Source organism: Aquarana catesbeiana, linkage group LG01 (genome assembly GCF_042186555.1).
Source record: "Aquarana catesbeiana isolate 2022-GZ linkage group LG01, ASM4218655v1, whole genome shotgun sequence".
Classification (NCBI taxonomy): domain Eukaryota; kingdom Metazoa; phylum Chordata; class Amphibia; order Anura; family Ranidae; genus Aquarana; species Aquarana catesbeiana.
In genome coordinates this window covers 224,354,052-224,367,925 of record NC_133324.1, presented here as the reverse complement: position 1 = coordinate 224,367,925, position 13,874 = coordinate 224,354,052, and the positions used below count along the sequence as shown (strand labels likewise).

Below are 13,874 nucleotides of genomic sequence, written 5' to 3'. Positions count from 1 at the left end.
AGATGTTTGCCACTGTGGGAGCATACTCAGCTCCCATGGTGACACCCCTTATTTGTTTATAATATTGTTTATCATGCCAGAAGTAGTTGTATTCCAATGTTAGTAGCAATATGTCCAACATGAAATCTATTTACTTATTTTGTAAAGTATTTTGGATTCCAGAGCCCATTTAATCGTTGTGGTGGCATCTTTTTGTCTAATATTGGTATATAATGAATCAACATCTATACTCACTAAAAACGTTTGATCATTTACCGGAGTGTTCCTAATAAAATTGATAAGACAGGAATTGTTGGGCGATGGGTTGCAAATAATGGTCCAAGCATTCTCCAACTCTGGAGAACAATGAGTCAGCCCCATTAACAGTAGCAACCAATGTCTTGATGTATTCAAAATGATGGTTGAACAAGATATAGAAGAGATTCATATACATCCCATCAGAGGAAATAAAAAAATCCAACAGGGCCTTAAGGAATTAGAAAAAAAAAAAGACATTGTTATAAGACCGGCGGATAAAGGGGGGAATAGTGGTATTAGATAAGAAAGACTATAAGAAGGAATTAAACTGCCTAATAGAAGACAAAGAAACTTATAATAAAAAAAGATCCTGTGAATAGATTAAAAGCCATACTCACTAAAAAAAATTAAAAAGCCCAAGGAAAAGGCATATTGGATAAAAAGGAAGCCCAATACCTAGTCCCTGTAGCAGCGAAGACCCCTATCATATACCAGGTTCCTAAAATACACAAGGGTACCCAAAAAAAACCCAGGACGCCCCATTATTAATGGGGTGGACTCCTTGTTCTACAGAGTTGGAGAATACTTGGACCATTATTTGCAACTCATTGCCCAACAATTCCTGTCTTATACGAAAGATAGTAGGGATCTCATCAATTTTATTAGGAACACTCCAGTAAACGATCAAATGTTTTTGGTGAGTATAGATGTTGATTCATTATATACCATATTGCAACTAGCAATGGAAAACAACTACTGATGAAGATACAATATTTCCCTTGTATCGACATGCGTAGGCGCAGGAGGCAGCTGGTCTGTCATATGGAGTAGGAGCACACAATCTCATTCACGGTTTGGCGCTATTAAGGCATGCTATAGAGCGGTGCACTAACGCACCAGACCCATGTGAGTACACTGTAATAGGGCTTTGTTTGCATTAAATAAAATCTTTTAAAACGTTATTACACTATGGAAGTCTCTTTTTGATATTTATATATGAGGATGCCACATCTTTGAGCAGTATTTGGACCTTGCAACCTGACCTGGAATCCGTTTTGAGGATTCAAAAGCGTGTACTGCCAAACTTAATTGCGAGGTCACACACTCTGAGGTGAGCGGCCATTACCTTGGGGTGGGGAGCACCTGAGTGTAATCACTGCTGAAGGTCGTTATATTCACAGTCACCTATCAAGTCATGTTTATTATCTTTGTATTAAGGATGCTGAAAACTGACCCTTGATGGTCAGAGTATCACGGACCTATATGCACCTGAGCACTTTATGGATCACTTTTGTATCAATATTTATATTTTATTAAATGTGTGTATATTCGCGCTATATGATGTTGTAAGCTGTATGACGAAAACAGTCGCTTATATATATATTTTTTATTCTTGGGATTGAATTTCTAGGCACATCACTTTAGTTAACAATTTTGTTTTTTTAGGCTTTTTGCTGCAGGTTCAGCAGATCATTAAGGGGATAGCTCAGCACATGATTTATTTATTTATCAGATATATGAGATACCCAAATTTATTACATGTGGTACCACACATGTCACATACCTATTGGAATGTGAATGTGGTCTCCAATGTGTTGTCTCCAAGATTGCGAGAACACATTAATAACATCAAAAAGCAATTTCGAAAACAGTTTATCATACTACATCAGAAGATTCCATAACAGGGACCCATCCAAATAAATTTTTTGTGGCATTGACAGAGTGGAGAGACATGGAGGGGCACCAATTTAAAACAGGCTATTTGTCAAAATGAAACCTAATGGATATACCAATTACAGTCATTAACGCCAAAAGGGTTAAACGTAGACTTATATATTGTTTTATTAATAGTTTTTCATTTCAGTTTTAATTCTAATATAATTTCTTAATTTTATGTATTTTTATTTATCTATGTATTATGTTAATATTTCTTCATTTTAATGTATGTTGTACAACTTATTTAATTTGTAATAGTTGTCATCAGAAATAATGTATAGCTATTTGGAAACAAGGAACTATTATGTTAAGTGGGCTAGAACATCCAGTCACCACACAATCCCAACATTAGGATTTTTCATACCACAAATACTGTATGAATATCTCACACAGTATGTTGAGTCTAACATCATATTTGGGTGGTCTTCGCTTCCTGTACATACGGGAAGTGATAGCACATATAGTAGTATCAACAGAGGGTGTAAAGTCTCATTTTGAGTATTAACCACTTCAGCCCCGGAAGGATTTACCCCCTTCCTGACCAGAGCACTTTTTACAATTTGGCACTGCCTCACTTTAACTGCTAATTGCGCGGTCATGCAATGCTGTACCCAAACAAAACTTGCGTCCTTTTCTTCCCACAAATAGAGCTTTCTTTTGATGGTATTTGATCACCTCTGCGGTTTTTATTTTTTGCGCTATAAACGGAAAAAGACCGAAAATTTTGAAAAAAAATGATATTTTTATATTTTTTGTTATAAAAAAAATCCAATAAACTCAATTTTAGTCATACATTTAGGCCAAAATGTATTTGCCCACATGTCTTTGGTAAAAAAAGTCAATAAGCGTATATTTATTGGTTTGCGCAAAAGTTATAGCGTCTACAAACTAGGGTACATTTTCTGGAATTTACACAGCTTTTAGTTTATGACTGCCTATGTCATTTCTTGAGGTGCTAAAATGGCAGGGCAGTACAAAACCCCCCCAAATGACCCCATTTTGGAAAATAGATAGTCCAAGGAAATTGCTGAGAGGCATGTTGAGCCCATTGAATATTATTTTTTTTTTGTCCCAAGTGATTAAATAATGACAAAAAAAAAAAATTTACAAACAGTTGTCACTAAATGATATATTGCTCAAACATGCCATGGGCATATATGGAATTGCACCCCAAAATACATTCAGCTGCTTCTCCTGAGTACAGGGATACCACATGTGTGGGACTTTTTGGGAGCCTAGCCGCGTACGGTGCCCTGAAAACCAATCACCGCCTTCAGGATTTCTAAGGGCGTAAATTTTTGATTTCACTCCTCACTACCTATCACAGTTTTGAAGGCCATAAAATGCCCAGATGGCACAACCCCCCCCCCCCCCAAATGACCCCATTTGGGAAAGTAGACACCCCAAGCAATTTGCTGAGAGGCATGTTGAGTCCATGGAATATTTTATATTTTGACACAAGTTGCGAAAAAGTGACAAATTTTTATTTTTTTTTGCACAAAGTTGTCACTAAATGATATATTGCTCACAGAGGCCATGGGCGTATGTGGAATTGCACCCCAAAATACATTTAGCTGCTTCTCCTGAGTACGGGGGTGTCTACTTTCCAAAATTGGGTCATTTGGGGGGGTTTTGTGCCACCTGGGCATTCCATGGCCTCCGAAGCTGTGATAGGCAGTGAAGAGTGAAATCAAAAATGTATGCCCTTAGAAAGCCTGAAGGCAGTGCTTGGTTTTCGGGGTCCCGTACGCGGCTAGGCTCCCAAAAAGTCTCACACATGTGGTATCCCCATACTCAGGAGAAGCAACAGAATGTATTTTGGGGTGTAATTTCACATATTTCCATGGTATGTTTGAGCAATGTATCATTTAGTGACAACTTTGTTCAAAAAAAAAATTTTTTTTTAATTTGTCTTTTTCCCGCAACTTGTGTCACAATATAAAATATTCCATGGACTCGACATGCCTCTCAGCAATAGCTTGGGGTGTCTACTTTCCAAAATGGGGTCATTTAGAAGCTTATGTCACACATCACCCACTCTTCTAACCACTTGAAGACAAAGCCCTTTCTGACACTTTTTGTTTACATGAAAAACATTTTTTTTTTGCAAGAAAATTACTTTGAACCCCCAAACATTATATATTTTTTTAAAGCAAATGCCCTACAGATTAAAATGGTGGGTGTTTCATTTTTTTTTCACACAGTATTTGCACAGCGATTTTTGAAACGCATTTTTTTGGGAAAAAACACACTTTTTTAAATTTTAATGCACTAAAACACACTATATTGCCCAAATGTTTGATGAAATAAAAAATATCATCTTAGGCCGAGTACATGGATACCAAACATGACATGCTTTAAAATTGCGCACAAACGTGCAGTGGCGACAAACTAAATACATTTTAAAAAGCCTTTAAAAGACTTTACAGGTTACTACTTTAGATTTACAGAGGAGGTCTACTGCTAAATTTACTGCCCTCGATCTGACCTTCGCGGTGATACCTCACATGCATGGTGCAATTGCTGTTTACATTTGACGCCAGACCGACGCTTGTGTTCGCCTTTGCGCGAGAGCAGGGGGGGACAGGGGTACTTTTTTTTTTTCTTTATTTTTTTTTTCTTTTTTATCTTATTTTTAAACTGTTCCTTTCATTTTTTTTTTTAATCATTTTTATTGTTATCTCAGGGAATTTAAATATCCCCTATGATAGCAATAGGTAGTGACAGGTACTCTTTTTTGAAAAAATTGGGGTCTATTGGACCCTAGATCTCTCCTCTGCCCTCAAAGCATCTGACCACACCAAGATCGGTATGATAAAATGCCTTCCGAATTTCCCGCAAAAGGTAGGAGCAAATCGCTCCTCCGCCCCTGCTGCCCCCATGCTTCGGCATATATCACCTCCGCTGGAGTCACGGCTTTATATAGTGTGCTAGCAAACGCTGTTGCTGTCAAGATAAATAAATCCGCGCTGCAACTGAATGGCGTACCTGAAGACAAAAAAATGGTTAACAATAAAACACAGTAAACAGTAAAGTATAAAAAATTGCATACCTGAAAAGCAAACATGATAAAACATAATAACAATAAAACATTGCAGAATAGAATACAGTAAAAAAGAGCAGAACAATAGAAAGAGAATAGAGAGAGAGAGAGAACAATAAAACGACGACTATTTTTTTTTTTATCTTATATATTTTTTTGTGTTTTTTTTTTTTTTTTTTTTTTTACACTTTTTTTTGTAACTGTAACTTTTGTAACTGTAACCGGTTCCAGGTTCGGGTCTCTCAAAATGCGATGGCATCTTGGGAGACCCTGTGTTAGTGTGCCTAGTCTGTGCAATGCTGTACCCTACGCTAATACTCAACTAGTGTATGGTAGCGTTCAAAACATTCACCAATGCAAAGACCAGGATTGTCAGGACAGGAGGGAGAATAATAGCGTGTGTCATGCCTATATCCGTGCTTGCTGCAGACACTACATCTTTTTTGGGGGTATTTATTGGGTAGGGGTACTCAGGAGGACATAAAAATGCCTCTCATGCAGCCAACTGCATTTGGTTGGGGATGTGAATGGGGGAAGTACAGGTGCTGCAGAAGTGGTGGGTTCCCAATTAGGATTGGCGAATGCAGCAGGAAGGGCACTATGGGCACGACGGGCCTGTTTGTCTTCTTCTTGGTGGCAGCGGGACACTACTTGTGCTTGCCACCTCACCAGCTTGAACTGTACTTATGGGACTCACCACGTCACCAAGTGTTACTGCAGTGCTGGTTTGACTACGACCGGGGTGTACTAGGCCGCTGGTGCTTGCCAGTTCACCAAAACGCTACCAAAAAAACTGTTGGCGATCGCAGGGATCAGGCCTGACTCTGCGAACGCTGCAGTTATGCGTTTAGTGTTTTGTAAGTGACAGTGATCGATCGATACTGCACTTGGGTGGGCTGGGCTGGGCGGAGGGGCAAAACGCAGGTGCTAGCAGGCATCTGGGCTGATCCCGCTAACACTGCGTTTTTGGAAACCCTAAACTGCTGGGGACGCTAGTATAGATCTGATCGGATCAGATATTGATCCGTTCAGATACTATACCACTAAGGGAGGTGTAAGGTGCGTGCATGGGTGTTATCGCTACTGGCACTAACCTGACGCTGCCTGGGGCTGGTGCTTGCCAGTTCACCAAAACGCTACCAAAAAAACTGTTAGCAATCGCAGGGATCAGGCCTGACTCTGCGAACGCTGCAGTTATGCGTTTAGTGTTTTGTAAGTGACAGTGATCGATCGATACTGCACTTGGGTGGGCTGGGCCGGGCGGAGGGGCAAAACGCAGGTGCTAGCAGGTATCTGGGCTGATCCCACTAACACTGCGTTTTTGGGAACCCTAAACTGCTGGGGACGCTAGTATAGATCTGATCGGATCAGATATTGATCCGTTCAGATACTATACCACTAAGGAAAGTGTACGGTGCGTGCGTGGGTGTTAGCGGTACTGGCCCTAACCTGACGCTGCCTGGGGCGACGCAGACCCTATCTGACCCTAAAACCTAACTTATATCACCGGTGGGGCCTAAACCTTTATTCGGTAATAAACGGCGGGTGCCCTGACACTATAAAAAATAAACTAACTAACCAGCGTCACCCGTAACAGTTATACGGTGATCACTGGTGAAAGGGTTAACTAGGGGGCAATCAAGGGGTTAAAACCTTTATTAGATAGTATATGGGGGTCCCTGACACTATAAAATGATGACGGCGAACCTATATATTTACCTCCCTAACTAGCGTCACCAGTGACATTAATACAGCGATCAGAAAAATGATCGCTTAGTGACACTGGCAACGGGGGGTGATCAAGGGGTTAAAACTTTATTAGGGGGGGTGAGGGGGGTACCCTAGACCTAAAGGGGGCTAACACTAACTGCCCTACCACACTAACTGTCACAAACTGTAATCAGAAAAAAAAAACTGCTTGGCGTCAGTGTGACGGGGGGGGGGGGGGGTGATTGGGGGGTGAAAAGTATGCCTGGCGTGTTCTACTGTGTGTGTGTTGTGCAGTCACTCGGATGTCTTCTCTCCTCGGCGCCGGAACGCAAAATACCGAGCTGAGGAGAGATGACATCACTTCCTCTGCTGCTGTTTACTATACAGCAGCAGAGGAAGGATTTCATTGGCTGGGAGCGATCGCGAGGGGGGCCACGAATGGATGGCCTCCCCCTCACCTCTCATCGCTCCCGGACAGAAGCCGACTGCCTCGGGCACCGGGGGGGTCCGATCGGACCCCCCGCCCACGGGAGGCAGATCACGTACAGGTACGTGATTTTGCCTGCCCATGCCATTCTGCCGCAGTATATCTGCGTGAGGCAGTCGGCAAGTGGTTAAGATGGTGTTTTGAACACTTCCTGTGGACACAGGGAGTGATTCCATGCTGACCTTCCATGTGGGGAGATGGTGATTGTGTCATTTCCGGTTCCAGCAGTAACGTCACTTCCGGTTCCAGTGAAAACATCACTTCGGGTTCTGGTGGAAGTTATTACAACTATTACTGCGCCATCAATAGGAGTAGTGGGTGTTATTGGGTGTAGTGGGTGGGACCTAATATATAAAAGACAGCCAGTCACGGGCTCCAAGAGCTTCTGATGACGCCCAGTGGGAGGGGCGAAACGTGTCAAGCTGAGGAGACCTAGTGACAATTGTTTGCATGCCAAGGCTGAGTTTCTCTGCACGTTTTCCTTTTTCTTGATGTAAGTGTAATGTCTTTGGATTTTATGAATAAACCTCACAGTATTACACTATATATACTCTTTTCCCTTGATTGCCATATACTTTAAATGGATGTCCGATCATCGTGAAAGCTGGGAAGTATCCAGGACATTTACATGTTTTAAATACACTGGTGGAAGATAGGAGCCGTCCCTATGTAGTGTCAATACATCTCAACTTTACCAGTGACGGGAGATACTATTTTGGATATACTTACAGGCGTGTTTAAAGTTTCTTTCTGGTGAGTGGGGACCCAGGAGGGGAGCACGAACAATCACCTGAGAACCACTTCAACTAAATTCACAAGTTCAGCACACCATATTGGATGGACTTTATATGATTGCACTTTATTTTTCTGCACTTTATATTTGCACTGAGCACTTTAATACCATATTGTTGAGTTATATCTTGATATTGCATATGTGACATAGGTATGCTAGACATTGTATTGTTTTAAGCCATAGGAGCAGCGCTGAGTTTAATATTCAATTTTTTACTTGTAATTCATTACCTACTGAGCTAATATTATCTATACACAGTGTGTGGACATACTCTAGGGAGTCAATGCACCAGCACTGACTTGGATTTGAATGCAGGCAGAGGCAAGGCATTGTCATGTCAACCAGGAACTTAGAAGCTCACTCGATTGTTTTTGGCAGGTATTTTTATGTATTTGTTGCATTTTTAAAGAGAAAAAAAACATAGAAAAATGTGTATGTATTTCAGAAGTGTACTGGATATATTTTTGCCTGGAAATATACTTTAACTTACTGGGATTGATTTAATAAAGGCAAATACGCCGTTCACTTTGCAAGGGAAGTTGCACTCTGCATTTTCCCAGAACTTAGTTAAGGAGGTGAAGCTTCACTTTACAAAGAATACCAAATCACAAGCAAGGGAAATAAACAAAAAAACTCAATTTTTGCTTGCACATGATGGAAGTCAGCCGAGCTTCACCTCATTCACTAAGATCTGGGGATAATTTGATTGCAGAATTCAACAGCATTTGATAAATTAATAATCTATTTACCTTTACTAAGCCAACCCCAGTGCCTTTAAATGTATTATTGTATATCTCTAAAACAGCAACATCGATTGGCGAGAAAAGAAAAGTAATAATATGTATATCTGTATTTCCCAAAGGTGTATTTTTATTTGCTGGCTCTAATCAAAGTATAACAGCAATGTTTTCCTCTGGGGCTGGAGTGGAAGTAAGAGGAGAAGGAGGGTTCATAAGCATTAATGCTCTTCTACCTCATGAGTTTATAAATCAAACACAAGGACTTATGGGAAATATGAACAATGATCCTACAGATGATTTTACATTCAGAAATGGAACTAGGTTGCCAACTAATGCCAACCCTGAGGAGTTTTTCCAGCTTGGCGCCAACTGTAAGTAATGGTCACACTAGAAGTAACTTCAGCTATGTGTGATATAAGCTATTTTTATTATGTTTGAAAGGGCTGGAAACAATACCTTGTTTTTCAATAGATATTTTTCACACCAATGTGTTTTGTTTAGGGCATTGGGGAAAAAAAAACATTTTTATTGCATTATCTTTTTTTGACATTTATTTCAAAGAGGGCCCACCAGTAACATTAGAAGTCTGCAAAAATAAACCGTTATACAATTAAAAAGCAGTATTTGAGCTCCAGTTAAGTGAATGTGCTTCGGCCATAACAAAACAATGTTATCAGTCTGCTGCAGGCAGGAGGCATTCTTTCCCCAGTCTTCCTAGAACAGTGACATCGACTGTGCAGTGCATATTCATACAGAGTATATATTGTGAATTTATGGTCACAGAATGAGAGGCAAGCAACCAAAATAAGGGCTGCTTACACATGTAGGAATTTACATTGACGGAGTTATAATTGTGTCGGCACCTTAGTCTAAGCAGTAAAAAGTGACACAGGATAAAAACCTGAATAAAGATGGTTCTAGTTGTCAGAGAAAGAAGGAAGATGAAAGCAAGTATATACTACAACTCTTTGAATTACACTTGCTCATTACTTAACATATATGCAGTTAATGAAGCAATGCAGGCACATACTATATAAAATGCAGTTTATGTAGTTATGTATTCCTTAACCAAAAAAGAAATGTATTTTGAATGTAGAGAGCATAAGTACCTGCATTTGGCTTGATATCAGTTTATTGTAATTCCCTCTATAGCAGCATCTGAGAGAGGTAAGTGAAGCACTAGGAGCCAATCAGGTATGTTAAATCTATATGTACTGAAAAAGTACAAGCTTACAGAAGGAGAAATCAAATTAAAAATGAGATGGGCTGCCGCTGCTCAGTCACTATCCAATAACAAGCTGGAGGCAGGGAGGTGATCTATCTTATTTGCTTTAAGTGATTGTTATTAAAAAAAAAAAAAGCTTTACAAACATGTCATACTTACAGCCCCGAAATTCCTCTTCTGGGGTCCCCCAAGAGCGCTGTCCTCTCCAAATCGCTTGCTATGGGGTCAGACATGCGGGCTCAATTCTGAGTGTGTGCATCCATAGACACACATAGCACGGGTCGCCCCCCCTTCCACTACTCCCTTCTCACAGGAATTGACTGACAACATCACTGCTGCCAAGTCTTCTGTGAGAAAAGACATAGACACACATAGCACGGCTTGCCCCCCTCCCACTACTCCCTCCTCACAGAACTTGACTGGCAACACCAGGAGAAAATGGCTCCCACTGCCAAGTTTCCTGTGAGTGCATCCATAGACACATGTAGCATGGCTCGCCCCTCTCTCACTACTCCCTCCTCACAGGATTTGACTGGCAACAATAGGAGCTAATGGCTCCCTTTGCCAAGTCTCCTGTGAGTGCATCCATAGACACACATAGCATGGCTCGCCCCTCTCCCACTACTTCCTCCTCACAGGACTTGACTGACAACACCAGGAGCCAATTGCTCCCATTGCTGCCAAGTTTCCTGTGAGAAAAGATAGGGAGAAGAAGAGCTGCTGCAGATGGACACAGCACTGGATCAAGATCAGACCCAGGTAAATATTTAAGGGGGACTGGGAGGGAACAACATTTGAAAGGTTGTTTTGCCTTAAGCGGAAAATTCAAAAAGGTTAAATACCATTTTTATCTTTATAATCACTTTAACTAGAGTATAGAAAAATCAGGTCACGAGCCTGGCTCTACTGTCTGGCATAGTTATTTATTTTATTATTTATTTCAGGTACTTATATAGCGCCGTCAATTTACGCAGCGCTTTACATATACATTGTACATTCACATCAGTCCCTACCCTCAAGGAGCTTACAATCTAATGTCCCTAACTCACATTCATACATACTAGGGACAATTTAAACAGGATCCAATTAACCTACCAGCATGTCTTTGGAGTGTGGGAGGAAACCGGAGTACCCAGAGGAAACCCACACAGGCACAGGGAGAACATGCAAACTCCAGGCAGGTAGTGTCGTGGTTGGGATTTGAACCAGCGACCCATCTTACTGCTAGGCGAGAGTGCTACCAGGGGCGGACTGACAACACCCAGGGCCCCCGGACCAAATAAAGCAAGGGCCCCCTGTCAGGCCCAGCTCATGGCCCACCCCTGACCCCGCCCATGGCCCACCCCTGATCCCGCCTCTACATTTTGCACAAAGTACAATTTCTGCCTTTTTTAAAATGGAACCTGGAGGGAGGTCTCTCTCTAACAGTGTCCATTAGACAGTCTGTTAGAAAACGTCCCCTCCAGGCCCCATTAGAGTCTACAACAGAGTCTAATGGGACCTGAAGGGGGGTCTCTCTCTAACAGTGTCCATTAGAGAGTCTCTGTTAGAGAGAGATCCCCTTCCAGGACCCATTAGAGACTACAAAGGAGTATAATGGGACCTGGAGGGGGGCCTCTTTCTAACAGAGTGTACAGTGAACACCTTAATTTACTCTGGTCCTCACTGGACCCCCTCCTTGTGCCATGACTCTCACCCCTGCCCCAACCTCTCACAAAGTAGAAATAAAATTGGCACCGAGTAGCTCTCCTCTTACCTTAACTATGGCTACTGTAGCTGTGGCTGGTTCCCGCGTCCTCTGTGGCTGGCTGGCTCCTGCGTCCTCTGTGGCTGGCTCCCGCTTCCTCTGTGGCTGGCACCCTGCCGTGGATGGCCGGCTCCATCGTCCTCGGTAGCTGGCTCCTGCGTTCTCTGTGGCTGGCTGGCTCCTGCGTCCTCTGTGGCTGGCACCCTGCTGTGGCTGGCTGGCTCCCTGGTGTGGGTGCGTCACCGTGGGTGGGTAGGTTACAGTTGGCTGGTGCCCTGGCCCTGCTGTGGCTGGCTGATGTGTCCTCTCCTTGTTCCACCGTACCGGGCACTGTTTGCCGAGGCGAGGGAGAGACTTGGAGGGAGTCGGCCGCCTTTGCCCTATACGGGACAGTAGAACTAGGAGGTTTGCAGCAGGCCCAGTGCACGGATGCGCGCGGTGCAACACTTAATGACGTGGTGTGCGTGTCCACTCTGTGTCCATTTGAGAGTCTATGTTAGAAATAGCGCCCATCAGTGCAGCCTCATCAGTGTCCATCAATGCAGCCTCGCCAGTGTCCCCTCAGTTCAGCCTCACCAGTGCCCCCTCCATGCAGCCTCACCAGTGCCTCCTCCATGCAGCCTCACCAGTGGCCCCTCCATGTAGCCTCACCAGTGGCCCCTCTGTGCAGCCTCACCAGTGGCCCCTCTGTGCAGTCTCACCAGTGGCCCCTCTGTGCAGCCTCACCAGTGGCCCCTCTGTGCAGCCTCACCAGTGTCCCCTCCATGCAGCCTCACCAGTGTCCCCTCTGTGCAGCCTCACCAGTGTCCCCTCCGTGCAGCCTCGCCAGTGTCCCCTCCGTGTAGCCTCACCAGTGTCCCCTCAATGCAGCCTCACCAGTGTCCCCTCAATGCAGCCTCGCCAGTGTCCCCTCTGTGCAGCCTCGCCAGTGTCCCCTCTGTGCAGCCTCGCCAGTGTCCCCTCTGTGCAGCCTCGCCAGTGTCCCCTCAATGCAGCCTCACCAGTGTCCCCTCCGTGCAGCCTAGTCAGTGTCCTCTCAATGCAGCCTCACCAGTGTCCCCTCAGGGCAGCCTCACCAGTGTCCCCTCAGGGCAGCCTCACCAGTGTCCCCTCAGGGCAGCCTCACCAGTGTCCCCTCAGGGCAGCCTCACCAGTGTCCCCTCAGGGCAGCCTCACCAGAGTCCCCTCCATGCAGCATCACCAATGTTCCCTCCATGCAGCCTGATCAGTGTCTCCTCAATGCAGCCTCCCCAGAGTCATCTCAGGGCAGCCTCACCAGTGTCCCCCTTCATGTAGCCCCTCTGTGCAGCCTCACTAGTGTCCCCTCCATGCAGCCTTGCCAGTGTCCTCTCCATGCAGCCTCGTCAGTGTCCCCTCCATGCAGCCTCGTCAGTGTCCCCTCCATGCAGCCTCGTCAGTGTCCCCTCCATGCAGCCTGATCAGTGTCCCCTCCATGCAGCCTGATCAGTGTCCCCTCCATGCAGCCTGATCAGTGTCCCCTCCATGCAGCCTGATCAGTGTCCCCTCCATGCAGCCTGATCAGTGTCCCCTCCATGCAGCCTTGCCAGTGTCCCCTCCATGCAGCCTCACCAGTGTCCCCTCCATGCAGCCTCACCAGTGTCACCTCCATGCAGCCTGATCAGTGTCCCTTCCATGCAGCCTCACCAGTGTCCCCTCCATGCAGTCTGATCAGTGTCCCCTCCATGCAGTCTGATCAGTGTCCCCTCCATGCAGTCTGATCAGTGTCCCCTCCATGCAGTCTGATCAGTGTCCCCTCCATGCAGTCTGATCAGTGTCCCCTCCATGCAGTCTGATCAGTGTCCCCTCCATGCAGCCTCACAGACAGTGTCCCCTCCATGCAGCCTCACAGACAGTGTCCCCTCCATGCAGCCTCACAGACAGTGTCCCCTCCATGCAGTCTACTCTGATCAGTGTATGGGGGTTAGAGAGGAGAGCCACCAGGTAACACAGAGCGGGGATCTCCCTTTTACCCAGCGTCCGCTGTCATCAGATGTTCCGCTTCCTGTGTGATGTCTATCAAAAGAGCCAGTGCAGGAGGCGGGACATTCGATGACAGCGGACGCTGGGTAAAAAGGAAATCACTGCTCTGTGACCCAGCGACGCTCGCCCTCACCCCTCACCCTCCGAGGCAGCACAAAAGATTGTCGCGGGGGGC

At 44.5% G+C, this 13,874-nt stretch overlaps 1 protein-coding gene across 1 annotated transcript in view; it reads left to right on the top strand.

Moving 5' to 3' along the window:
* The window catches only part of SUSD2 (sushi domain containing 2), a 351,916-nt gene that overhangs the window by 260,900 nt on the left and 77,142 nt on the right, over positions 1-13,874 (top strand). The window contains exon 23 of the mRNA XM_073625468.1: positions 8,849-9,097. Coding sequence (XP_073481569.1) covers positions 8,849-9,097 — 249 coding nt within the window. The remainder of the gene's footprint in view (positions 1-8,848; positions 9,098-13,874) is intronic.